General features: G+C 38.9%; 1 protein-coding gene across 4 annotated transcripts in view; it reads right to left on the bottom strand.

Moving 5' to 3' along the window:
* Window positions 1-11,366: 11,366 nt before the first annotated feature.
* DSE (dermatan sulfate epimerase) overlaps window positions 11,367-27,418 on the bottom strand; it is a 69,614-nt gene continuing 53,562 nt past the window's right edge. For all 4 annotated transcript variants that reach the window (XM_022554869.3, XM_089921952.1, XM_030760291.2 and 1 more), the window contains 4 exons: window positions 24,267-24,520; window positions 20,412-20,651; window positions 17,804-18,011; window positions 11,367-15,721 (listed from right to left, as the gene is read on the bottom strand). In XM_022554869.3, coding sequence (XP_022410577.1) covers window positions 13,957-15,721; window positions 17,804-18,011; window positions 20,412-20,651; window positions 24,267-24,520 — 2,467 coding nt within the window. In that variant the 3' untranslated portion in view covers window positions 11,367-13,956. The remainder of the gene's footprint in view (window positions 15,722-17,803; window positions 18,012-20,411; window positions 20,652-24,266; window positions 24,521-27,418) is intronic.

The following is a 27,418-nucleotide window of genomic DNA, read 5'->3' as shown; positions in this document are numbered from 1 at the left end:
AAATAAGATTAAAGGATTAGGATAAAGGAAATGAAAATAACTTAATAGGAGAAAATTTGTGTTTCTTCAAATTATAAACGTGACTATTGCAAGATCTCAAAAATTTAAATCAACTCATTGGAGAAGTTAAACCGTTGTGAAGGATCTTCCCTAAAAGAATAAATCACATGAAATATGCTGCATATTTAAAACATTCACAATCAGATAAGGTTCAGTTGTAGAGAACTATATATATAAATTATGGGCATCTATGCAATAGAATACAAAGAAGATCCATATGATTGAGGTCGATCTGTGTGTGCTGGTGTGGTTGAAAAGACAGAGTAGACATGGTAATTGAAAAAGGCAAGCAAAAACACTGCATGTCACACAATCCATTTGTGTAAAAATAAAGCAAAAAATTTTAAGATATATATACAGTATTTGATTTTTTAACATGCATATGTTATTTCTACAATTAAAAAAAACGAATATAAAATGCCCTGATGTAATGAGAAGGCCTAAGGAACAACTCTGGGAAGAGGCTTTTTCAGTCTCTTCTTTCTCTTTCTTTGCACACAGGGCTCATATCAAGGGCTGCTCCCTGAACCTAGAATCCTAATAATTCACCTCTTGTTGCCAAAAGTAATAAATCCTAGTGAGAAACTGTGTTTAAAGAATATGGAAGATAAAGAACCGTTTGAGAACTGAAAGGTGTCAAAAATCAATAGGAAGATAAGTGGAAAAGATGGGATCAGGATCTGGTGGCATCTGCCCAAGCCCTGGGGGATACAGGATGGAAAGAGCCACCTGCCTCATTCAGACAAGGCTCCAGCTGTGCTCTGTAGAGTCTTCTGTGTGCCCACTGTTGGGATAGAAACAAGGCCAAGGGGAAAGGTGGGTGGAGAGGGAAGGAGGTGGGTGAGAGGCTGAAACTCACTAATCTTCCCAAATGAAACAAAGCGAAAGTCCAAACCGATCATGACATGGAGTTCAGAGTCCAGAATATCTGGGTAGTGTGTGATAGTCTCCACATCAGGTCTTCATGTGGCCCTTCTTGGTCCTCAGACTATGAATTCACAGTAAGAGATTAATCCGTTTGCCACAGACAATGCCTAGTGGAGGAACAGGGCCAGGACAACCACAGGAAACGCTCCATCCTGAAAGGGAAAAATGGAAGTAGGCAGCAGGCACTAACTGACCTGCTACAATTCTGAATTACTCCTGGGCCAACACCACAGAGGTCCCTACCCTGGTGACTGCAAAATGTTCTTTGATTCTCATGACTCGACCCTCTGGAAGGTCTTCTGTTATCTTCCTTGGCTCAATACTACTTAATGCGCATTTGCCCTTCTTGGTGGCTGAGTAGTTTTCTTCATCCATGTGCTATTTGTACAACGTTGAAAGACCACAGGTCCGGTTGGGATTACGATTCCTTTGACTATAAATGTCTCTCAGATTTTCATAAGCTTCTTGTCTTCTTTATTCAGTAAACTATATTTGCCAATACCTATACTCAGTTGTTTTCAAAACATGGTTCTCAGATCTGCTGTATCCTTTTGCTTTCTTGCTCCATTCTCTCTCTAGGTAAAGATATAGGTATAGGTATAGGTATAGGTATAATTATAGGTGTAGGTATAGGTATAGGTGTAGGTATAGGTATAGGTATAGATATAAATACAATCTGTCTCTCTCTTGCCATTACAGGTACCCTGAGTAAATATGAGACTACAGTTTTCTGTAGAAAACTTGTACTTTGATCTTTGTCCTGGCTCTTTATCCAATTGAATATCTTAATTCTACCTTTGCCTTGAAGTTCCTTAATTTACTGAGAGGTATTACCAATAGGTGTGGAGACCATACTTTTAATTTAGCCTTTCCACGGGTTTATTTTAATGGACTTTGAGGTTTCCTCAATTTCCCTCTTAGTGTTTGGAGTCTAAAACTGATCAGGTTTTCCAGTTTTGCAAGCCCTCCCTAGTTTTGTGAAGTATCTCTATTCCTGTTCATTTCTGCTTACAAGTCAACCAGTTCCTTTTTTAGCTTATAAAGCCTTGCCAAGACATAGCCAGGAGCAACCAACACACACTAGAAACATTGTTTTCCAATCTTTCTCCCTAGAGTCACATTTTTTGAAGCTACATAATCTTCCTTCCAAGTTAAGGCATGAGTCAGTTTTATCAACAACCACATAAGAAGAAATGCCATCTCTCCAGCCTCCATGATCAGTTTCCGTGCTTACCATCCGCCACTGGACGGCTAAGCTATTGCCACATATTTTAGGAAAGGAAGTGAAATGTCTTTAAAGAATCTAATAATAAAATATAGAAAAATAGTTATTTCCCTTTGGTTGCTGCCCGCAGCTAAAGTACAGAGAAAATCCCTCCGTCAAGTAATTCACTTATGTGTGAGTATGGGAAGATGGTGGAGAAATGGGACAAGTAGTGAGGAAGACAGAAGGAGACTTTTATTATGGAAATACCCTGTTCCAGTATCAATATCTGGTCAGAACTAGTCACAAGGCTCTACCTAACTGCAAGGGAAAGAAGAAGTATGGTCCTCTCCCAGGACTTTGAGGAAAAGAGAACTGGACGTGGGATGTGTCTACCATGTCTTCTATGACCATTCTTTTTCAATTCCCCCATCCATCCCTTGACCATTTTTAGCCTCATATTTGTTTCCTTATTTCATATGATAGTTTTATAGTCTTTTATTTGCTGCTTACTATGTCTTTCAAATCCCCAACTAGATTATCCATTTCATGAGGGCAAGGACCATGTTTGATTTAATCCCTTTTTGGTCACACAGGTCTTAGCATAGTACCCAGGACATTATAGGTGTTCAATAAATATTTGTGGGACTAATGAGTGAATCAGTGAATGAATGAATGAACAAGAAACAGACTTGGATGTTCTCTGCTCTTACTGCAGAGTCAGCACCATGCCTGCTTTCTTCAGCTCAGAACTTGAGCCCTTCTGGGCACGCCACCCAGCACAGAATAACATAAAGCATCTTGAATTGCCAATCTTGTGACAGACAGTAGTTAAGTCTATGCAGACAGGAACAGGGCAATACCAGGGAGAGGACAAGGCCATCGGGCAGGTCCCGGTACAGCTGTAGGGCCACCTGGACACCCATTCCCACCCACTTTCATCAGCGTCACCAAACCGCAGTGGGGGGTGTTTGTTAGGGCCGCAGGCCTTGGCAGAGCAGGGACGGTCCCGTGACTGCCTCCTGGCCTCCTTCCTGCCTGGCAGAGCTTGTTTACTCAGCAGAGTTGTCTGGAATGTAGTGCTCAACTTCCCCGCTACCTGCCCCATTTCTCCACCATCTTCCCATACCCATACATAACTGAATTCCTTAGGGGAGAGATTTTTCTTTGTACTTTAACTGTAGACAGCAACCAAAGGGAAATAACTATTTTTCTATATTTTATTATTAGATTCCATAAAGAGGCTTCACTTCCTTTCTTGGAAGCAATGAACTGAGCCTGAGTAGGTTTTGTCAACACCTAGACTCAGACTATTTGCGACTCTACTTTGGTACGCTACCTGACCTCCCCCAGGAGGACTAGGCACCTGCAGTACTTCCCTTATTAAGTTAATTTCAGTTTCACTATTAATTACACTCTTCTTGCTCTCCTCCTAACTTGATGACTTCATCTGAGTCTCCTTCCCAGGCTCCTCTGCCTTCCAACCATTAATATTGGTGCTCACTAAAGTTCAATCCTCTCCACATAAACTTCCGAGTAATCTCCTCTTGGTGCCACCACTGACTACCTGTGTGACCTTGGGAAAGCCAATTGGCCTCTCTGTGCCTCAATTCTCTCTGTAAAATGAAAATAATAATATTACCTTGCCTGATTGGGCTGTTGTTTAGATAGTGAGTTGTTACAAGTAACATTCTTAGCACCATGCCTGGCACATAGTAAATGCTCAAAAAGCGTTGTCAGTTAGCCTTATTCTCCTTTCCCTTGGCTTTGACAGCCAACTGTATGTTACCATTTCCAAATCTTCATCTCCCGCTCCTCCTTTTCCTAAGTTCTAGATAGGCATTTCTGATTGCCTAGCAGATATTTTCACTTATATGTCCAGCAGTCACCTCAAACCCAGAACAGAACTCTCTTTTCCCTAAAACTTATTTCTCCTCCAGAGTTTTGATGTCAGTTAAGGGTATCAGTCTTTCAAGCTAGAAAACTCAGGGTCAGCTGTGGATGCCACTCCATTTCCTGTGCAGCTCAATTCTTCCTGAGGACCATTTCTCAGATTGGACCTCTCCATCCTCACTGAAAGTGGACAGACCCTTATTACCTCATCCCACTCTCTTTCTGCCACACAGTCATGAAAAAGGAATCTGAATATACCCTAGAAAGTGTTATGCACATGTGAACAGGGTAGAAACATCTCATAGTAGTATTGTTTGCATTCTGTGAAAACTGGTTAAAAATCAAAGAACAAATATCCAACAACAGCAGACAAGATAAACTGTGAAATATTCAAACAATAGAATACTATACAGCAATGTAAATAAATACTACTATAGCAACAATCAACAACAAGGATGACTCTTAAAAACATAATGTTGAGCAATAGAAATCAAACACAAAGAATATATCCAGTATGAGTCCATTCATAAAAAGTTCAGAAACAGACAAAACCAAACCTTACTTTCTGAGGATGTATACATAAGCGACAAAACTGTAGAGAAAAAGAAGTGATTAAGAATCGCAAGGAAAATGGTTATTGTCTTGGGGTCTTGACTGGGAGCTGTCTCAACCTTTGTCATACAATTTCTGTATTAAAAAATAAAGTGAGATAGTGTAAAGAACCCAGCACAGTACTTAGAACATTTTAGTTTCACAATTACACTTTGTAAAAGATTTTTTAACAGTGGTGACTCAGAGATGTACCAGAGGGCGCTAAGGCACCATATAATAGGCTATTGTGCTCTATGGGGCATTAACACTTAACTTGCTCATCTAACCAAGAACCAAAGAAAGAACTGGAAGCTTAGTAAGCAAACTATCAGCCATCTTTATTTAATGAAATAAATTAATACAATTCAAAAATTTAAGCCTATAACTCACTTGAAATTATTTTGGGGGAGAACAGTCCAACAGCCAGATTGATGGCATCGTAAACCTTATTTCCCAACCTAGGGTTGATCCAACTAACAGTAGAAAAGTCAAAACAGGCAGTGATGATTTAGGTGATGCCCTCACCCGCACTACAGTGAAGAAATGCCAAGCAAGGTGTTTCCTCAACTGTAAAATGGGAGGGTTAGACTAGATCATCTTCAGGGTCCTTCTTAACTCTAACATTCTATAATACACAGTTCTAGCTTATTAAAGAAACAGTCATGGTCTCCAAAAATACAAACACTCAACCAAGAAGTGACAAAATTCAATCAAATGTGAAAAACAAAGAATTTTTAAAATGTGCCAAAACAGAAGACAAAAGTTCCATATTTTTCTTCCATGTAATGCTGGAGTTTAAAAAGTCAATGTGTGACAAACGATTGGATGTCTGAAAGATGTATTGTTTGTGAAAGAAATATTCTGTAGCCTCTTCTGTATCTTCACAGCTGTTAATAGCTATTTCAGCCAAATCTTTGTCTTCTTTAGGAGAGGGTGATAAGTGGGCTTATTTTGTAGAAAGTATGAGCTGGCCAACAAAACCACAAGTTTTACAATGACTTCATTAATTTCAACCACCTGAAAAACCACAAACATCTATGACTAAGGGCAAAGTCCAGAAAACAATACTAAATTAAAGATGGATATGAATAAATTAGTAAATAATTTGTTTTTACCTTTATGACTCTCTTCTATTTTGAAAGCATCGAAATAACTCACAGTTTGAGTGCAGGATGAGACTAGAAACGAAAAACGGAAGTCTGGTTTTGCTCTAATGGTGTATCTTATACTCTCTGTAAGCTGTCCTGCAGGATCCTAAACTCTGACGGAGTTGTAGTAATTTCTAAATTACAGAGATGTCCTTTAGTGTGTCTTATTTTTAAAAATCTATTTTGACAAGAAAAATTTGCTTACTCTCTTCAGTTTCACAAGATTAAAGGTGAAAAATTGCTATATCAAAATAGGTTTGATATAACTATGCTGATAACTCAACTAATAGTTTAAATGATTATAATGTGGCATTTTGAACATTCCAAATAATTAAAGGCAAATATTGGACATCCCTGGTGGCACAGTGGTTAAGAATCCACCTGCCAATGCAGGGTACACGGGTTCGATCCCTGGTCCGGGAAGATCTCACATGCCGCGGAGCAACTAAGCCCGTGCGCCACAACTACTGAACCTGCGCTCTAGATCCCACGAGTCACAACTACTGAGCCCACGTGCTGCAACTACTGAAGCCCGTGCGCCTAGAGCCCATGCTCCGCAACAAGAGAAGCCACCGCAATGAGAAGCCCTTGCCAGAGTCTTTTTGAGGAAGTCTGGCGTATTCCGAGGTGCCAAGGTGGGACTCTCCACGTGTGTAGGTGCGGCTGTAAAGCCAGCTGAACAAGCCACCCTCCCAGCCGCACTGCCTGCCCACATCCCCTGCACCCACACTGCACCGTCCTGTGTTCTTTAGGAAGTCAGCTGTGCTGGCGCAGCCTCGCTTGCTGGATTGCACTCAAAAGGCGTCCTCGTGGGTAGCTGCTGAAGCTTAGCAACAGTCTGTTGATTCCTGGTGGTTTACAACATCCCACACAAACGGTGTGTTATTTTAAGGTGTGCTTTGGCATCTGGGTTTTCTACCCCACAGGGGACCGCCACATGTGTAACAGCCATACAGCAGCTGTATGTGTATCTTCTTAACATCTGTCTTTTTCATATACCCTGTCCTGAACATTGAGTTTTTAGGGCCACCACATAGCCCAGAGGTGACAATGTTGAAACAGCTCTAGGATCTAGTGTGTGGGAGGTTAGTGATGTCAGCTCATCGTAAGAGCTGGAGCTTTGTATGTTAAGGTTTTTGGGGGCCACAGTCTTCTGTGCTCCATTCATGTATTCAGTTAGTCAATTCATCAAGTATTTTTTGAATACCATGTATGTGCCAGGTACTGTGTAAGGACCATGTACATACAATAAGCAAGAGAGTGTAGTCCAAGGAATGTAGCCCCCAAGGAGTGTAGTCCAGTGGGGAAGACAGGTGGAGTAGCGACTTTTATAATCTCTTTATACCTCTTAAGTGTGAGCTACCGAAGGGCAATATTCAGTAATAGCAATGTTTTAAATTGTTATTGCAAGTTATATTCAACTTTGATAAAAAGTTCTGTGAATTCATCTTTCAAAATAATCACATTTTCCTCTCTCCAATTCTTTTTGTATTAAGAACAGAGCTTTAAATATGGAATATATTAAGGGCTCCAAGAATTCTCCTCAGAACTCTAATAAATGGCATGGGTCCATCCTTCCGTCAGTAAAACAAGTTCCTTGGAGAGTGGGGTGAAGGAGCTAAGAAATCAAGAGTATCTGCACAGGAAGGCAATAAATGGGAATTTCTTTTATTTTACTGGTTGTCTCTTATCCTGGACAAAATTTTAGAAGTGGTAAATAATAAATGCTGAAAAATGGAAAAAAAGGAAAAGTAGGGAAAATTGACAAATGTTCTCTTCAGACAGAAAGGTATTTCCAGTACCGTTATTACTATTTCTTTGAAAGAAAAAGAAGGTACCTAAACCACTGAAAACGTTTTTGTTCAGAAAATAATTCCTAAATATATACTAAAATCAGTTTTCATTGTTTAATTTGGAAAGTGACGGGCTGACTGAAATGTTTTTAGAAGCTCTTGCTTTAAGAAAATCTACCTTAAACCAAAGGCTCAAAGACCTCTCCCAAATCATTGGTGTTTCCTTTGAGATTCACCACGAAAATCATATGATTCTTCGACAACACAGACTTCCCAATAAGACATGGAAAAGAAGAAGCACTTTTACTTTTCCCATGTGGAAGGTATTCCAACTGCCTGGATTACTCAAAATGCTCATACAATTGGTGTTATTTTAAAAAATTAAGTGGAGGGGGAAGAAAGGAGCACCTCCTCTGCACCCCCATTTACCTTCCCAGTTTTGTTTCCCACCACCTTTCCATTACACACCTTACACTCCAGCCACACGTCTAGGTGAAGTCCCTGAAACAGGCAGGCTGAAAATAGAAATGGCAGGAAGGTTTGGACAATTTTCTGTTTATTAAGGGACAGTCAGGTGATTGGGTCAGAGCCAAGTCAGGCAATCTGCTCTTCTACAGTAAATGAGACTCAGAGACACAGTATCCTGAGGGCCCCTTGATTAATCATCTTTTGACCAACATGCTCCCACAAAATAGACACTCCTTTGGTCACATGTTTTGCCTATGAGCTAGGCCTTAAATAGTCCCCCGCTGGACTTAGTCAAGGGAGCTGATTATCTATCTAGACTATTCCCCACAGTACTTATCACTACTTGACCTAGTGTATTTTTGTTGAGTTTGTTGCTCTTTGCCCCTCCCATCCACCCACTCACTCATATCATAAACTACATGAGGACCAGGTTTTATTTTGTTGTTGTTCTCTACCAAATCTCCAGTTCCTAAAACAGTACCTGGCACATAGTAGGTGCTCAATAAACACACGTTGCTGTCATTCTTGTTATTTGTCAACTCACCTGAACAGTGAAGTGGGGCTTCTAGTTAAACATATTGGATTCAATATATGAATTATTTCTGATCCTTCCTGAAACTCTACTAAATCCACTAAAGGGATTTTAAAAATGAAAAAGAGAATGGGAGTGGGGACATCAGTAGAGCCTATTCTGACCACCCTATTTAAAATAACACCCTCCCCTTCTCAATCTCCTTATCCCATCTTTCCCTTCCCTTCATAGCACCTATTAGCTTTTAATAGATTATATAATTTACTTATGAATTATGCTAATTTGTCAGACCCATCCCTAGAATGTAAGCACCAAGAAGGCAGGATCTTAATTTTTTTATTCACTAACGTAGTATTCCAAGCACCAGAACAGTGTCTCGCACTTACTGGGTACTCAAAAAATATTTTCAGAATGAATGAATGAATGAATGGAGAATAAAACAAGACCATGGAAGCTGAGAGTAGATGGTTGAATGGTAACTAAACAGGAGGCTGAAATATAAGCCAGCAAGAAAATGGGATTGGAGTTGACAGAAACAAGCCAGTTCACTCAGCAGAACCACAAAGATGCTCAGGAATTGGCAGTAGGTGCCTGTGAGAGTGGGAATGCATGGGAGTGGAAAATGGAACCACAGTAGGCCGAATGCACTTGGACTCCAGCAGAAGATGAGGCTTCGACTCCCTGGAGAGACTGAGAAGAGGGATTCTGGTTTAAAGACACAGCACAACCGAGTGGAGGCACTGTAATTAGAGGATAGGTGTCTACGCACGAAACAGTGAGACTTTTAGCCCCTTTCTCCACTTGACTTGGAGAACACAAGCAGTTAGACCTATTAAACAACTCCCTCCTCCAGCATCCCTCCACTGAACTAAGCAGGGAGATGACAGACTTTCTCTGGTTAAAATCTCTGTTCAAGAGAAAACTCAGTAACAGACTTCTCAATGGTTTCACTAGAAACTGGAGAGTCATAGAGCCATGCCTTCACATCTCTGAGGAAAAGTTATTTCCAGACTAAAATTGTTGGCAAAATAATGAATCAAGTGAAGGAGAGAATAAACTTTTTTTTTTCAGAAATGGAAGGAGGCAAGATTTTACTCCCCATGCATCCTTTCTCGGGATTCTCGGGGAGGGTATGCTCCATCAAAAAGAGACACTGATGAAGAAAAAGAAAAGCATGGGGTCCAGGAAACAAAAGATTCACACAGAAAAGTGGTAGAGAGAATCCTTAGAATGATGGAGAAAGGAGATTTGAAGACAACCATCATGCAAGGATGGCCCCAAGAACAAAAAGAACCCCAAATTACATAGATGTGATTGGACAGAGGGAGGAGATTGATACTTACATTGGTAAGTTTGGGGATAAAATGAGGTTGCTTGACAACTAAGGAAATGAAGAAAATAATCATAACTCTGGGGAAACCAAAGTTGTTTATGAAAGTAAGAAAGTACATTTTATGGCTAGCCTTTGAGTCATATTTACATAGTTTTAACATATAAATACTGAATAGTGACTTAGCCAAAAATTATGATAGCCCTGTTAGAAGGAAGGCGGTGAATGAAACAGGTATGAAGGGGGGATGGAAAAAAGAGATAAATCCTCTTTTCACTGGTAGGAAATTTTAGGCCTTAACATAAACAAGGATGTAATGGACCCAATGGCTAAGATAGTCAGAAATTGGTTACTTCCGGGAAGCACAAATCAAGAGTGAAAAGGGAGAGGGCAGGAGGTTTTTAAAAATATGAGCCTTCTAGTACTATTTTACTTTTCCAATCATGTATAACTTACACAAAACGAAAACAAAAAAGAAACCCCCCAAACAAAGAGAAACTGCACAGCCAAGAAAAAGAACAGGAAAGTCATAATGTAACTTTATCAACTTTTATTCTTCACATGGCAACTACATCTTGCTTAACAGGGTTTGAACCTATCAAAATTGATGACTACAATTGAAATATTTAGACCATGAATTGGAATGATGATTTCCTTGTCAGTACTTCACTGATGTTACATAGTGTAAAGCACATATCTAGCTGAAACATTGCTGGCAAGATGGTTCATCTTTGCCAGTAGGCTAAAGAAGCTGCAGAAACTGACCTCTTCTCAGCGTGAGCATAAAAAGGAAAAACCAAGCCAGTGGGCTTTGCCAACAGAAGTGAAGTAAGCACAAGAATAAGCAGATAAAAGCCCCCTTTGCTTGAGTCCGTTTCCTCACCTGCAGATTTTGGAGGCTCCATCAGATCATCTCAAGTTCCTGTTTTTAGTGCTAAACTTCAAGTTAGACCTTCACACACATCCCTAGCCCCTTTTAGTTCCTGAATTAATCTAAGACACAGACGACCATGTCCTAGTTTTCCTAGAACAGTCTTGGAATCTGTTGCTTGCTTCTCCTCTAACTCTCAAAAGTGGCCCAGTTAATCTTGTTTTATATTTCTAAGGAAAAACATGCATTTACTTTTTAACTTAAAAATATAACATTTCTAAAAAAAATAATAATAACATTTCATGACTTGCTTTCTCTTAAAAATTTGGAGAAATTTCCAATTCCTTTGTGGTGGTTTGTGAACTACCAAGAATTTTTTAAAAGCAGATTAAGGTGTAATATAAATTTTTCTTCTAAAACATTATTCAGTGTGCATAATATCCTTTTAAAACTATTCTCTAGTAACCCTGGGACATTTGGTACTTCCTAAAAACTATGACTAAAATCTTTGTGGAAGAATTAGGTGATATAATAGATTCCATTTATTAAAACAGTGTGAGAATTGAGAATGTCTTCCACTTGACTTTATTAACAATTATAACAATGATCTCAATACTGTTCTCTCAGCAAATGATAGGTCTCATCCATCATCATGGCTGTTACGAGGCAAATCAGTTATCCACCAGGGAATATGACCCTCCCACTGCACAGACAAGCTCTATTTGCTAATGATTCCCAAATTTTCTTTAAGATGAGGACTAACGTCCTGCCAATCCCCCAGACAAAAGCTCCCATATTATCCAATGAACTTGAAACACTCCTTTCACAGTGAGCAGCAGTGAACATTCCATAATTAATTACTCAGTTTCAAGAGAGATTTAACATTGCTTGCTTTTCTGGAAGATACAAAGAGTTCCTTAGTTTTATTCAAATATGAACTATCCCTGATATAAAACATGTCTCATTATGAAGAGCTGTGATTTGTCTCAGCATTCTTTTTCCTTACTTAACCACTTAAGTCACTGACTGTGGAAATTTTTTAAATCGAAATAAATACAAGGTCCACTTAGAAGGAAAATAAACCCATCAAATAATTTTGTTTTAAAGATATGTGATTACCATATTTTTAAAAGTTGCTTTGAAAATGAGCTAATGTGTTATACTAGGATCATGCTATGGGGACTAATTTGTTGTCTGCCCTAACCTAGTAAAAACAAAAGGAAAGCTGGATTTGGCATTCGCTTGCACTTTTCATCTTTATGAGAAAGTATGCCTGAGTTTTTGGGTCTGAGATCAGGTTTGCTTGGTAGCCTCAAAGAGCAATTTACCTTTTTTTTCAAAATTTGCTTTTGATCATTTCAGACAATTCATCCTTTCTGAATGAGAAAGACTAGAAGAGAGGAATGTCGAATGAGGTTAAGTAAACGGAGAATCTGTCACATAAAGCAAGTTTAAAGCCCCGTAACAGCATCCATGCAGGACAAACGGAAGCATTATTCTTTTGAAAACATTATTCTTTTAAACAGTGTGTAATGACATCCTCCCCAGAGACTTCTTCCATAAAAGAAAAAAAAATACTTCCTCAGAAGTCATCTTCTAGATTCCCAGTATAATGAGTGAAGTACAGTGAAAAGTCAGACTTGTGTATTTTTATGTAAGAAGGTTCAAAATTAGAACTGCAAAAAGGGGCTCATAAGTTTCTGGATGTTTTTGTTTTCTGTTACTTACCGGTATTTCCATGAACCAAAAGGACAAGTGAAAGGAAAAGATTGCCATTATTACCCTAGACCTGTATCAGGGAATGTGTTCTCGTTACAAACTGGAGCCAAACATATTTTGTTTTCAAGGGAGAAATACATAAAACTCAAATATGCTAAATGTGCGATAATGCACTTTAAGTTCCTTTCATCATTTTCTTATGCTGAAATATCAATCTGTGGAATGTTTCCAGTACTCTGTGCTGCTATTACCTCCTGAGGACTTAATTGAAAATAAATATGAAAATTTTATGTTTTAAAAGTTTGGTATTACTTAAATATCAGAATTTGGCTTTTGCTTTAAATGTCTAAAATATGTTTAAAAAACAAAAAGGTAAATAAGCAGAAAAATTACTTCTTTCAATTCCAACTCTATTTTGTTTAATTAACGCATGTTCAAATAAAGTTTTTCTTAAAAGATTTCAAAATTGTTGAATACATAGGAAAAAAGACGAAAGACACTATAGACAAATCACAGTTATGATGTTTATTTAGCAAAATAAATTGAAGAAAGTTTTCTATTAAAAAAAGTAAGAATCATATCCAAATTTTAGCTTCCCCATCTTCTTTGGTACTGAAATCAATGTTCAGGATATATTTATTTTGAATTTAGTCATTGGGTCTATAACAGTTTTCCACAGAAGGAAAACAGAAAATTAAGTTACCTGTAACTGTCTCATTTATTGAATAACCAATGGGTGTGTAAAAGCAGTCAATTATGTGTATGCTGAAACCAACATCATCAAGGAAATTCATTCATAGATATATGTTTTCCACTGGAAATATATCCCAAATTTTTCAATAATCTGCCATCATTTTACTATGTTATCCAAATAGTAACCCAATGTACAGATGCTGTTATTCACTTAACTCATGAATTACTCTCTAAGGAAGGTGACACCACCACACCAGGACTTATTAACATTTATTTTCAACATGACTACACCATTAAAACTTTTTTTCTGTATTTCTTAGAATTGTGTGCTTCAGTCTTTTCATAAAATAGTATCTGGAGATCGCTAATAGCATTAAATTAATATTAATAAAGTCCAATTCTATCTAAGTCTTTTTCTCTTAAGAAGAAATATTACTTAAAACCAGACATTTTGTTCTTTTAAGAGCAGTATTATATGGACTGCTAATTCAGCCAAGCCACTTCCAGAAACACCATGTGACAATCAAGCTACTCATTCCTTTGATAAATTCTTTGCCTTTACCCATACTGATTTCTCCATGTCCCTGCTTTCTTGTGTGAAAGTACCTTCCCCTTAATTTGTTAAAAGAATCTGAGGAAAAAAATCCAGTAACAAACGAGGGCAATGATTTTATTTTTTGCACAGACTTGTGACCACAAAATGATCAAGCAATTTATAGCTTCAGTGCTAACACTGTGATTGGGAACAAGAAGAGTACAACCATAATAAAATACAGCTATCTATTAGAAGGACTGCATAAAGACATCTTTGACCATGTAGGCTCTGGGCCCTCTGGAAATAAGTCAGTTGCATTGCCAACATGACAAAGAAAATAGCGATGTTCAGAATCAGGAACAGCCTGGTATACGAAGCAGACAGTGCTGGGGCTCTGCTGCGAGTCGTCGTCACCATCCGAGCCTGTCCAAACCGGCCTTTCATCAAATCACCATTTTTGTGTTTCTCATATGTTACATCTGCAAAATCTAAAAGGTCTTTCATTTCTTCATCTTCATCTATGGGCAGTTCTTTCTGTGCCAAAATCTGAGCTTTCTGTCGAATCTTTTTTTCATTGACTTCAATCTGTGCAAAAATATCAGGGACGGCATCCACAAATTTATAGCGCTTGCCTCCCCTTCGGTTTTTCTTGGACTTGCTTTGCTGCTGCTGCTGCTGTTGCTGTGATATGGCAAAAATCCTGTCGATGGCCTCCTCAGTCTGTCTCTTATCTGAAAATCTCAGCAGGCGCTCAGCAGTCTTCCTAAAGCTGGCTGTGTTCCGGACTCGGGACAGGATCTGCTTCTCCAGCAGCTGGAACACTGGCTTAAAATGCTGCAGGTTCCGTTCCACAATAGCGGTGTAGTCCTTCACCTCAGGGACAACGGTGCTTTTGATGGCTGAACTCCAGTCAAACAGAATTTTCTGACGGTCGGCAATGACCTGTGCCAAGGCCAACTGTTCTGTAGTCTCACCTGTCCACAGGTAAGTGGCGTAGGCATGCTCACTGGTGGCTATGAACACATCCAGTTGCTGAGAGTCTCCGTGGATGCTGAAGCTCTGAACATCTATGGAGGGCCCTATGAAGAGGTAAGCTGCCCTGGTGATGGGACTTCGGAGGTGTGTGGTGACATTCACATAGTTGGTCCCGTTGTAGGGATAGCCCCGAGGGTATGTCACTGAAGCAAATGTTCCCTTCTCACTGTAGCCAGTATCATCCATCCAGTACATTTTATAGAGCCCATCTCGCTGCCTGATGAAAGCCCCATGGACCCCATCTACCACTGTCTCCTCAAAAGAAAAATCCACATTGTGGAAGAAGCTTGCTGCTGTCTCCAAGGGGCTGTCCTCTCCCAGGTGTATCTGATCCACGAGGAGGAGAAGCTGTGGATGCAGGAGGATCAGATTCCTCTGAACGTTCTTCAGATGGAGCTGGGGGTTATAAGCGCCCACACCCTCTCCTCGGATGAAAACCACACCATTTTTCTCCATTGCAGCAACAACTCTCCCCTGACAGCTAGCTGCCAGGTCATGCTTGTACTTAGACCATTTTGATGAACAGTCTTCTGTGACCTGACCTTCCCAGGGAGAAAAGCAGCTCTTGGACACAGCTGGGGAAAACATCAAAACATTGTTGAAGAAGGTATACTTTGGCCCATAGAGAGCCTCAGTAATGAAAGGCACACCGTTGGGAGCAAAAGTAAAGGAGTTTTGATCAGGATGTTCATGCCCTGCATTAAAATTTCTCCAGCCTTTGATCCAGTCTTTGTATTTGTTTCTGTGGACAATGTCATATATTGCACGTCCCCCAAGTTTTCCTGACTTGAAGGAAAGGAAAGATCTATTGATTTCTGCAGGCAGCGCACTTCCATAAGTCACAACACCCCAGTCTTCAAAATAATGCAATGCTGGGGTGCCAAAATCTGGAGGGGGGACAGATTTCAAGCTGGCATCATACCTGAAAGAATCAATTTTTAAAAATTAAATGGTTTTCCGATAGAAGTGAAAGGAACACAGCAGAGCCGCGAGGCCACACGGCAACGTGGCTGGAGGAAACAACATAAAAATGCCACCGAGAGCACTGGCAGTGCAGACTGTATTAGGGGCATTTCTGAAAACACCCACGTATAATCAGCATGTGTAGGGGCATGCCCTTGGTGAATGGGAGAGGAGTGTGTCTTTACAACTGTGAAGGGTTTGAGCCGGAAATGACAGCTACTGATAATCGCTACGTGGACCCTCTTCACTTAATGATTTCAGAACTGCCACCCAAACGACGGGGGCTCATAGAATTAAGCAGCTCATCCAAACCTCTAGTTGAGGGGCTCCTATTCTAGGAAACCACATGTTAAGATTTGGACTCTAGCAATCCTTGAGTGCTAAGGAAGCACTGTTCTGCAAACAACTGATACTATTGAAAGTTTGGTAGAGTACTTTCTTCCCCCTCTAAAAAAATAAATTTAAATAGAGTCGAATTTCACGTATTAGATAAAATTTACTGCCAATACCACATCTAAGAATATGAATGGATGAAATCCAGGAAATGATCTAACAGTGGAGGATTTATGATCACGCCACCCACTGCCTAGTCCGACTCCAAGGTTTTGTTTTGTTTTAATCTGCAGGTGATGTCATGCTTTTTTTGATATGTTTCTTATTTTAATTTATGGTGTTTATTATCAAAGTAAGATAATTCACATTAAACTTTCACCGTGATTAAGAACACAGGTTTTGATTCAGGAAGGCTCCAAAAATAATAATGAAGATGACTGTTCACTTTTGGTGATCTGAGACGACAGCCTTGACAGACTCATATGATTTGCTGCTCAAGGGAAGAAAGGCTCTAAGATACTTTCTCTCTAAAGTGAATCAGTCACCTATGGTAGAGTTAATCTTACTGATATTTATTTGATTTGGGCTGTTTTGTCTTTTGTTCTGGAGTCTCAGTTACGGACATGAGCAATTGTCTCTCTGCTTCAGTCTAGTGTACAGTGCTGGCTTAATTATGATGATTTAACAAATCCAGAAAAAAGTGGAACTGGCCATCCTCCTCTCAGGTTTTGGTCAGTTTTCATATTCCCATAAAGGCACTTTCTGAATCAACTTAGACTTAGCATTAATCTGACTCCTATAATCAGCTTTATAGAACTCTCTTGTTTATTTACGGGTAAGTGAAAACCATTATTAAGTAATTACTTGCAATACCTAAAAGGAGCCAAGAATGGTTGCATGTTAATATATGCAGTTCATCTGTGAAGATAGTTTTTAAAAATGCTGGTTAAATTATGATAGTTACCACTTTACTAACTTTTTTTTCCCTCTTGTTTAATTTTTTTTTCTTTGTAAATGAAAAGAAGCAATCAAACCACAGAAGCTTACTTTGGAGTTGAATGCAAATTTCAGTAGCTTGAAAAGACATCAGGGATTAATGATTAACCAGTTCCCTGTAATTTTTATTTTAATTTATTGGATGCCAAAAATGTATTTGGCAGTACTTTAAAAAGGAGAGCCTGGCTTCTCCTTCTAGGCTTAAAAGATTAAGGCAAAAAAAATTACATGGTTCTTTTATTATCAAAGTAAAACTGTCAAATACTGTCACCACTTTTAAATAGTTCTGAAAATTTAGCAACAGCTTTGCTAAGATTATATGCTCCATTTATCAAAACAAAACATTTTACTACTTTTGTTTTTTTTTTGGTGTGATTATCAGAATAACTCAGTCTAAATTTTGTGGTTTTTCTCTTTATATGATTTCAAAATTGATGTAAATCAAAACACGCATATCTAGGAAATAGTGTGAGCCTAGGATTCTAATACATGAAAAGCAAAAACTGCAAACAGTAATTAGATCTTAAATGGAAGGAAATGTCTCTAACAGAATTTCAAAACTGTGATATGAACTGAATTGAAGCTGCGAGTACATAGGTGGCATGGAGAAAGTGTTAAAAAGTAGATTCGTTTTTCTTTTTTAATGTAAAAAAATTAGCGCACTATACCCCTGGGTACACTTTCTCTTTAAAGCCAGCACAAGGTAGCATACCAGAGAAATTCTGTGTGAAGTGTACACCAGCGCTGCCCTTTGGAAGGCGTCCCTGGACCTTCCATCACACGGTTCCTTCTGATCTGGTCAGCCAACCAGTTACCACTGCCGTTACGCATGACAAATTTATCCAGGAACACTAATTGGCTTTCTGGACCATAAAACCAGTTGTAATTTGAGTCTGCAATAGCCACAGTTCTTTGAAACCCTGGGGAAAGAAGTTTGACAGAATTAAGATAAGTTTAAAACTGCCTACTTCCATAAAGGCCCAAACAATGCTTCTTAATCCTGGTTCCAAATTAGACTCAATTGTGTACCTTGGATAAAAATAAGAAACAAAAAACCACCATGTCCTCACTCTACCCCAGGCCAGTTAATCAGAATCCTTCTAAAAGTCTTCCACAAACCTGTGTGCAAGTTTGTCATGTGGCAACTTGTCTTTGGTAATGGAAACAACGATTAATGCTTAGGTTTGTTGCCTACCTTCCTCATTTTCTAATGTCCATGCTACATGCAAATATAATTGCATGGATACATGGGAGATCTATCCTCCTGTGCATGGTGAGTCCCTGAACCTGGAATCAGCACTGGCTTTCCCACCAACTCATCCCACATCCCAGACCAAGAAATAACATAAGGTGCTTCAACTTGGCATCCAATACAGCAGAAATTATAAGGTTTAGGGGAGAAACTGAGTTTCTATAGGAAGAAAATGAAACAATTCCAGAGAAGGTCCTGCCTGTATGTACTATTAGAAGTTGAAGAAAAGAGAGAATATGTAAAGATCATACTGGAATAGGTCAGAAAAACAAATGTAGATAAGACCAGATAATGCTCCAGGCATTCCTGAAAAAGAAGAATGGAATAAAATTCTGGGTCAGACAGGAATAATCGTTACTAGAATAGCCATTGTAGAGAAAATAAAAAAGAAATCTTGTTGAGAACAGACTGACTTAACACAGAATCCCTTCTAAAAATGCCTGCATGACCATATTTACATGATTTACAGCTAATGTTTTTGCTTCTAGCAGTTTAGTAAACTCTCGTCCAAGTAAATCTTACTATAAAATGTGATTTTTCTGAATCTTCTACTAACCTGTATCTTAAAAGCAGATGGGATGTTTTATTACTCTGAATCCCCTGCCTATTATAGTGCCTGGCACATAAATGTTCAATAAAGGTTGTTTTACTAATTGACACAAATACATGATTTCTCCTCTTAGAGGTGCTCATATTGTCTTTTCCACCTTAGGCAGTAGCCACATACACAGTTCACAGCAAACGCAAGCCCTGATGTGGCTGGCTGTTAGAACTCAGATCAAATTACAAAGCACTGAGACCTCTTAAAGGCCCTTGCTTTAGATGGCCTTTGTTTACCAAGATAAACTAAAGATAAAAGAGGCCTCTCCTGCATGCTTAAGGATAACCAAAACAATAGGGCTCCGCATGTGAGTCTAAACTAAATTTTTCTAAACTAAACATGGTTCTTTTGCTCTGCAGTATTTTTTTGATAACTAATCCAATAATGGAGATTCTATCCAATCTATGTGTATATAACCAGAGCAAAAAGATTTAAAAACTGGATTGTTTGCTGTAGGTCTCGAATCATTCAACTAAAAAATTGCATTTCACTGAGGGAAAACCCACCGTGATGAAAATTTACCTCCTAAACTTTTTCTAACACGATAGTCCTGTTTTGAAATAAGGAGAGTTATAGGCTGTCCTAGAAATGAATAAACTCTTTATATATGTGTGTGTGCGTGTGCGTGCGTGTGTGTGTGTGTGAGCCAGTTCTCTTAAAAGGCTAAGCTACATAGCAACAAGAAATTAGAAGTTTCATAGAAATTCATTTTTAACTTTCTTTTTTTTTTTTTTAATTTTCAGCCATGTTGCGTGGCACGTGGGTCTTAGTTCCCCAACCAGGGATCGAACCCACGGCCCCTGTAGTGGAAGAGCGGAGTCTTAACCACCGGACCGCCAGGGAAGTCCCAGAAATTCATTTTTTGGTTTTCTTTCTATATCTTATACCATTTATTTGCATAAAATATTTTGAGTATTAACACATTATTGGCCAGGGGATTTCTGCAGAAACTAACACCTGTGCCTGTAATACGTCTCTGGTCAAAAGTGTGTTAAGAGAATACTAAACCCCCAATTTAAATATGTAGATGTAATCTTTCTTTTGAATCATGTTTGTATAGCTTGGAAGAAAAAATTTAAAACTAAAAAAGTAAAGTAGGATCAATTAGGGATCACACATAAAGGAAAATTAACATGTAATCATAAGTATTTTTGTTTCGTTTAGATTCATGAAAATGAGTTTGTATATGTACCCAAGTTTGTACACATACAAAAATAAAAGTACTGTGGAGGCTACAAATTATATTTGATCTGTTAAGCTCTAAGCTTTATAATACCTAAATCACATTAACTCTCCAAATATTCCTGGCTATATACAACTCTTGAATTATTCTTTGATTAAAAAAAAAATCCCTTTAACCTCAATATGGCTCAAATCCCACGTTTCTTTTCTTAGTCTAGTCCATCTTCATAATCAGAAAAAATTACAGTACTTTAATGTTTTCCCACTTCTAAGTCCTCACTGTACCTGGCAGGATGGTTCTATACATAAATGCAAAGTGTTGTTTAAGCCATGGGTGGCCAAAGTGGTTGATGTCAAAGTGCCTCTGAACAAGAAACATATACTGGAAGAGTGATCTAGTGGTGTAGCTGCCATATGCAACTCCTTCATAGAGCGAGCCATCTGTCACCTCTCGGAGCAAGACAAGAGACTTCTCCATGATGGTCAGAACTTGTTTGGTCCATAAGTAAGCTTCTTGAAGATACCCTGAAAGATGAAAACACATGGAAACAATGACTAAGGCTGTAACAAACTAAAAACAAAAATATGGCCAAATAAAACCCTCTGAGTTATCTGACCAGTTTATACTGCAAATTGCATTTTGGAAAACTCTCACTTATCAACATTATAAATAACATCCTGCTAGCCCAGGTTTATGATGAGTCCATGATCTAAGTTAAGCAGTTCTTGAATACAGGTCATTTATTAATTAAAGATAAACCTTTAAATAAGTATCAGTCATTTCATAATCTTTAATAAACTGAAACCACACCACATCTAAGATTACAAATTGTACATACTTTATGTCTGCAAGAAACGATCTGTACATTGAGACTTTCACTCAATTTTTCTAGAAAACACTGAAAACATTTTTGAAGCTTTCCGCTTCACAAAAACTGTCACCATTATTTTACAGAATTTTTAACGAGCTGCAAATACTATAAATGCTACATGAATATTCTCCAACGTGTCCTGTTCTTAGAAGACAATACCTCATCCTTTACGTGGTTTTAGATTCCACAGCATTGGAAGAGGCAGCACAGTGGGGTGGAGAGACCATTGGAGTGACAATCTAAAGGTGACAAAAATCAAGTGGGAGTCCCTAATCTACCAAAAATGAGCTACATGATTTTGTTCAAGCACTTCTTCAACCTGCCACATTTTTCAATTTCCCCAGCTGAAAATTAAAGGTCTAAAATTTTTTCTAAAATCCTTTTGACTCGGAAACGCTATCTTCCTATAATTCTTGTGAGACCAGCGTTTAGGCAACAATAACAAGTCCTCACATTTCGTAACATTTATAATTTACACAGCACCAAACATAATCTTACTTAATCCTTTTAACAACTCAATTATGCATTATTACCCCAAAATTACAGAAAGGTTGACTTGTCCTCTGGCATATGACTAAAAATGAACAGAACTTTGATCTGAACCTAGGTCTTTAGATTTAAGGTTTGTTTTGTTTGCTTGTATTTAAAATACACAACCCCTAAGGATAAAATTAAGCTCACTGCCTCCTAATGAGTGGACTTTTTTGTATCACTCCCATAGACGTGCATGTGATCATCCATGCTGAACCCTCTACCACAGTCTACTAGGTGTGCTGGGTATGGGGGCTTCCAGAGGCCCAGGTACCACCAGGTACCTCCCAGCCTAAATCCAAGGTTCCAGGCTAAGTAAGACCAAGCTCTCATCTCATGGGGGTGCAGCACCATTCTCAGGCTCTGCTGTGCAGAGGTTACTGTTAATTGTACACTGGCTCCTTCTCCCATCTAGCTCCACACCTGACCTGCCAGCCTTCTGCATAGTTTTCAATTTCCATTAGTCATTAGAGTTTAAAATCTCAATCATCCTCATCTTTTTTCTCTCTGTATCCTCCATCTCCAATGAGATACCAATGTGACTGATGTTTAAAATTAGAACTGCTACTCACTGCTCCCCAGATATTACCTGATTTTCCTTATAAAAACCCTATTCATGAGACGAGGCAATGTCTACCTTTGTAAACTTCAAATCTGTCAATACGAGGTACCAATATTGTTGTTACTGATGCTCTGCCCTGTATTTTTTTCCATCATCCATACACCTTGCCTGGAATGTTCATTATTTTCAGTTATCCATATCCTACCCATCCTTCAAAGTTTCATGAACCATCTCAAACTCACCTAAAGAACCTTGTTCTCCTGAATTCAAACTTAACACACTCGTTGGATATTTAATCATAAATTCATGATCCCCCTTATTTCATTCCGTGGTAATATTATAAGTATGGTGTAGTCATTTAAACATTTCACACCTGTCTTCTTTCCAACTGATTTGTAAACTGCATACGTGTGATCCTGTGGGCCCTGTATCCTAAGCCTTAAGACAGGGTTAGAACAGAGGAACAATCCTAACTCTCTCACTGCTGAAATTTCATCTGAGTCCAGTAGGAGCTACACCTGACTAAGCTACCTCAGTCAGTATCTACAAGGCTGCTCTGAGAACATGGAATTATTGGCACAGAGTGCCTTGAGGTAGCTCCTAAAGTTAGAGCGAGGCTGCCAAGAAAGCCGGGGCTGTAAGTCTGATTATTAACTGAGATGTGCAGGACCAGAGATTTCACTCCTTCTTTTGTCCCATCTTCTTAGAAATGTGTGTGCTGCTTGTGGAATGGCTCTGGGAGAGTGCATCCCAGAGCAATCCATTACTTTACTCAGAAAACAAAGGCATGTGAAAACTCCTGCCAGAAGAAAATTCAAATTTTGACCCAATTCGAGCCAGTATTTTAGGTGCCTGCTTAATATCTGGAACAATGTTATCTACTGTGAAGAATGAAGAAAAAAGCTCTATTCCTGTTGGTAAAGAACTAAAATTTATCTAAGGAAATAAAACTGTGCTAGACTAAAACTCAAGGCCCCAAGCTGCAATCCAGCTCACTCCAAGGTTCTTTCCACCAGTTCATGATGCTGTCTTTCCACAGGCCTGTGGATTTATAAATGGTTTGATGGTAGGTGTTCACATGGCTTACCTCTTGACTTTTAAAATTTCATTTGTTTTTGTGAGAGTGGGGGGCAAAGGGAGCTAGCATGAAAATTTACCCTCTTAATCAAGCTTTCCTTAAGTTACTAAAATTGAACTTCTATTCTGAGAGAGGTAACAAAATATCGTGGAAAGACAATGAAGTTTGAGTTTGTCTAGAACTGGGTCCCAATCCCAGCTACCTTATATGGTTGATGTGAGAATTAAATAAAATATGGACAAGGATTAGCACATGCCATATGCTCAATTAATTTTAGTTTCTTTTCTTCTAAGACCTAATTAAAAGTGATGGTTCATATGACAAGGTCTGAGAAAGCTAGGCTTGGGTAAAATCTGATGCTGGATAATGTGCAAAATGCTTACTAACTCTTATGGGGAATATAATCAAGAGTTAAACTCTTTTAGATTTGCCAGTTATGAGTATATATTTAATTCTAATAACTTACTGTGATCTTAGGGTTGTTTTTCTTAAACATAATCTTATTTAGTCATTTATAGACTTCCACAGGAGTTGTAATTAAGTCAGAATTACAAGAACAAAGAAAATGCAATATTAGCAATTACATAATACAATAAGGTAAAGCAGCTATACGTTCCACAAAAGTCAATTCCAAATTTGACCTGAATGATGTAGGTTGATTGTTTTAAAGTCTTTAGAGGGACAAAAAAAGTAGCGCTGTAATGATACACACCTGTGTATGAGGACTATTCAGTTCATATAATAAAACACCTGTTCAGCTTTTAAAAACTCTATCCAGGCTGGCTGCCTTCACTGTCAAAAATCTTTGGAAAAAGGAAGATTCACCACTGATCCTGTGCTGTAAGGATATGGCTTGGGACAATCAAACGCCATACTCAAGTAACCTTCAGGCTAATATAACAAGCAGAAATGAGGAAAGAGATGTCTCTCAACTCTTCAAGAGGTGTCCCAGATATCACTTCATCTTATGGGCTTAGTTAGGATCCAAGCATGAATGTATACTTAGGCTAGTCATATAAATTATGTATGCTTTGCTCACAACATGGTAACGACAAGTGATGTCAGCTCAGGCGTCCCCTCGGTGTGTCCGTACGCACCTTGATTCATCAGGACCAGGCTTCCTGTGAGCAAGGCCATGCAGTTGGTGGGCTGATGATTATGCAGGTATTGAAATCCCCATCCTCTCCTGTATGAAGTTTCATACATATATCCCGAGGCATTGGCAATCACTTCAAGAAACCTCTCCTGTTGTGTCTTGCTCAGGTAGTTGTACAAGAAGTCATAGGCAGTGGCAAAACCAACCAGGGAGTGAGCAAGCGGAACTTCATCCCAAGGAGCATCTTTCACCAACCTGTAAAGGAAAAGAAGCCACGCAAATGAGTGCCAGCAGGCTCACAGACCCTCATCACACTTTTAAAGTGTCTATTTCTCAGAACTAAAGGACACAAGTGGAGATACAATCCAAAAGGCTTAATGACACAAAAGATAGATTTCCCTCCACATAAGACACAAGCATAAAGTTTGTCTAATGTGAAAATTACAGAGTAAACGCTTTTCTCTCTCCAGCTTCTGGCAACATCAAGATGCTGAGATGTTTTTACTTTTGACCTTTTTTCTGTTTTGGTTTGGGTTTTTTTTTGCGGTACGTGGGCCTCTCACTGTTGTGGCCTCTCCCGTTGCGGAGCACAGGCTCCGGACGCGCAGGCTCAGCGGCCATGGCTCACGGGCTCAGCTGCTCCGCGGCATGTGGGATCTTCCCGGACTGGGGCACGAACCCGTGTCCCCTGCATCAGCAGGCGGACTCCCAACCACTGCGCCACCAGGGAAGCCCACTTTTGACTTTTTTCTTTACTCTTCATGAAAGGTAGAAGAATATATTCAAAGAGATCGAAAGCACATAACGTCATGGCAGATCAAAATTCTCTGGAGTACCCATTAACTAGTGCTTGCCCTCCCCTTTCTACCTGCAGTAGGGTTCTCAGTTCTGTTCCATGGCTGCTGTGCTGAAACTGTCCAACATGTATGTATATCCTATCTTATTTCTCACGGGCTGGTCAAGGTGAAGGTACCACGGTGTACAGTTTGGGACCTCTCAATCTAGACAGACCCGCTTGGTCAATGCCGTGATGAGGAGAGTGACTAAAACGCTGGTGTAAGGGAGTAAAATGAGCTGATTCTAACTCAGATTTCTGCGTCTCATTTTTTCTCATAGAATGAACTGCACTGCCTTTAAGATTCTTCAACTACTTTTCAGGGAAGTCTATAAAAGCTGATCTGTGAAGTATTAAACTGTCATTTTCTCGGAAACCAAATTTCTGCTTGACTTGCTACATAATTCTGCAAGTACATTAATAGTGTGTGGCCTGCATGACACAGGAAGCGAAAAAGGATCTTTCGCAATCACAGTTCTAGGGAATTATCCAGAAAACCCTCCCTATCTGTTCAGGATGTATTTGAGTAATCTCTAGAAGAGGGAAACAAATGAAGGGTGTGCTGTACTTGCGGGAGGTGGAAGAAAGCTCTCAATTAGGGATTAAACTAAAGCTTAACATTTCTATGCCAGAGCCTCTTTTTGGCTAACTGGTGAAGCCTCAGCCTCTTTCTCAATGTTTTAAAATTCATAAAATATAATACATAGAGGTACCAGGAAAGGTATTACTTTGAAATATAACTATCAGTACAGATCTTTTTAAAAATTGTGATATATGTAATTCTTTATTAAGGCATTAAAATACAAGATTTAATGGCAGGGATAGTAACTATGATAATGTATAAGTAGTGATGAGCATAAATAGCATTTTGAGATGTACACAGTAACTGAATGTGACATGAAAATATCTGTGACAAAGTTACAGGTTCTCCTGATATTACTATAGTTGGTTATCCAGATTTATGATTTAGAAGAGATGCTAAAATTTCAGTTAGAGTTAGTGAAAATTAAGATGCAGTGTTTCTCCCATACAAACCTTACAGACCCTAGGTTAAGAATACTTAACATGTGCTGAGAGACTACCTCTTCTAGACTGTGCTCCTCTTTCAGGAGTTTATATTAAAGACCTGATCTTAGTAAGGCCTTCTCTGCTCACTCTGTCAGAACTTCAGCATTACTCCCCAACTCACAGTATTTCATTTGCCTTCCTCACTTTTTTGTCCTCTTAGCGTTTAAGTATGTATATGTATATGCATATGCATAGTATCCCCTACTAGAATTGAAGTTCTACAAGGGCAGGGTTATCTTTTCTTCTCTGTTGTATTCACTATTGGATCCCCAATCCTACAACAGTGTCTGGCACACAGGAGACTTTCAATAAATATTTTGGGGAAGAAAGAAAAAAATGAAGGAACAAGCCTATAAAACTAGGCTACACTGTTGACAATGAATATGTGATGATTAAGAAATCAGGAATTTGGAAGAATCCCTTGGTATTTAACAATAACTTCAGTGTTTGGTTAGCTGTGCTAGTGATACAGCCTGGTGCTAAAATGACTAAAGTTGATGAGCTTCTTAACCAGTTGGCCACGGACAAAGCTGCCTTGCCAGTCAGCTGGCCAGTGTGTGTACTGGTTGTAAACAGACTATGAAGAGTGTAAATTAATTCCCTACTTCTAGGAAAAAAAACAACTCAGACTGCAAGCTCACTGCCAGGGAGTTAGAAACACAATCTTCACTGACTTATAGTGATTGGGGAAGCAGGCAGAGACTCCAAGGCATTTTTTCCCCAGCCCTGTGTCTTTGCACCATGTCACCTATAAATGACAGCACATACACGTAGCCATGATTAAAGCTGGCATCAATGAGCTGCTACCATCTGCTGAGCCCTGACATGTCTGATACACCAGTGAACTTATTTTTTATAGATAAAAGAACATTTAATATAATTGTTCTTCAGGAAATATTACTATGCAATTTGTGAGAAAATTTCCAAGTTCCCACGTATAGTTGCTTACTCCAAGCAGTTTCCAATTCAACAAAATCCTAGCACACTGATTTAAAAAAACAAAAGAGTTCCTGGTACCACCAGGTGCATCACTATATCATTATGAAATCTGATCTGTAATAGCTACACTTCTAAGAGGTTACCTAGATTCTTTACCAATACATTTTTACCCAGCTTCATCTTCAGATACAGAGAGTAATTACGGATGAGACTATATTTTACTGTCATGGAAACCAAAGGAAATTTGCTTCTAGCTCATGAATAGCAGCAAAGGAACTATCGTATTCAATGTGATCCTAACGAGCAGTTAC

Source organism: Delphinapterus leucas, chromosome 12 (genome assembly GCF_059928025.1).
Source record: "Delphinapterus leucas isolate spDelLeu-1000000601 "Yukka" chromosome 12, BTC_Dleu_Yukka2, whole genome shotgun sequence".
In the NCBI taxonomy this organism is placed as follows: Eukaryota; Metazoa; Chordata; class Mammalia; order Artiodactyla; family Monodontidae; genus Delphinapterus; species Delphinapterus leucas.
This window is presented reverse-complemented; position numbering and strand designations above follow the sequence as displayed.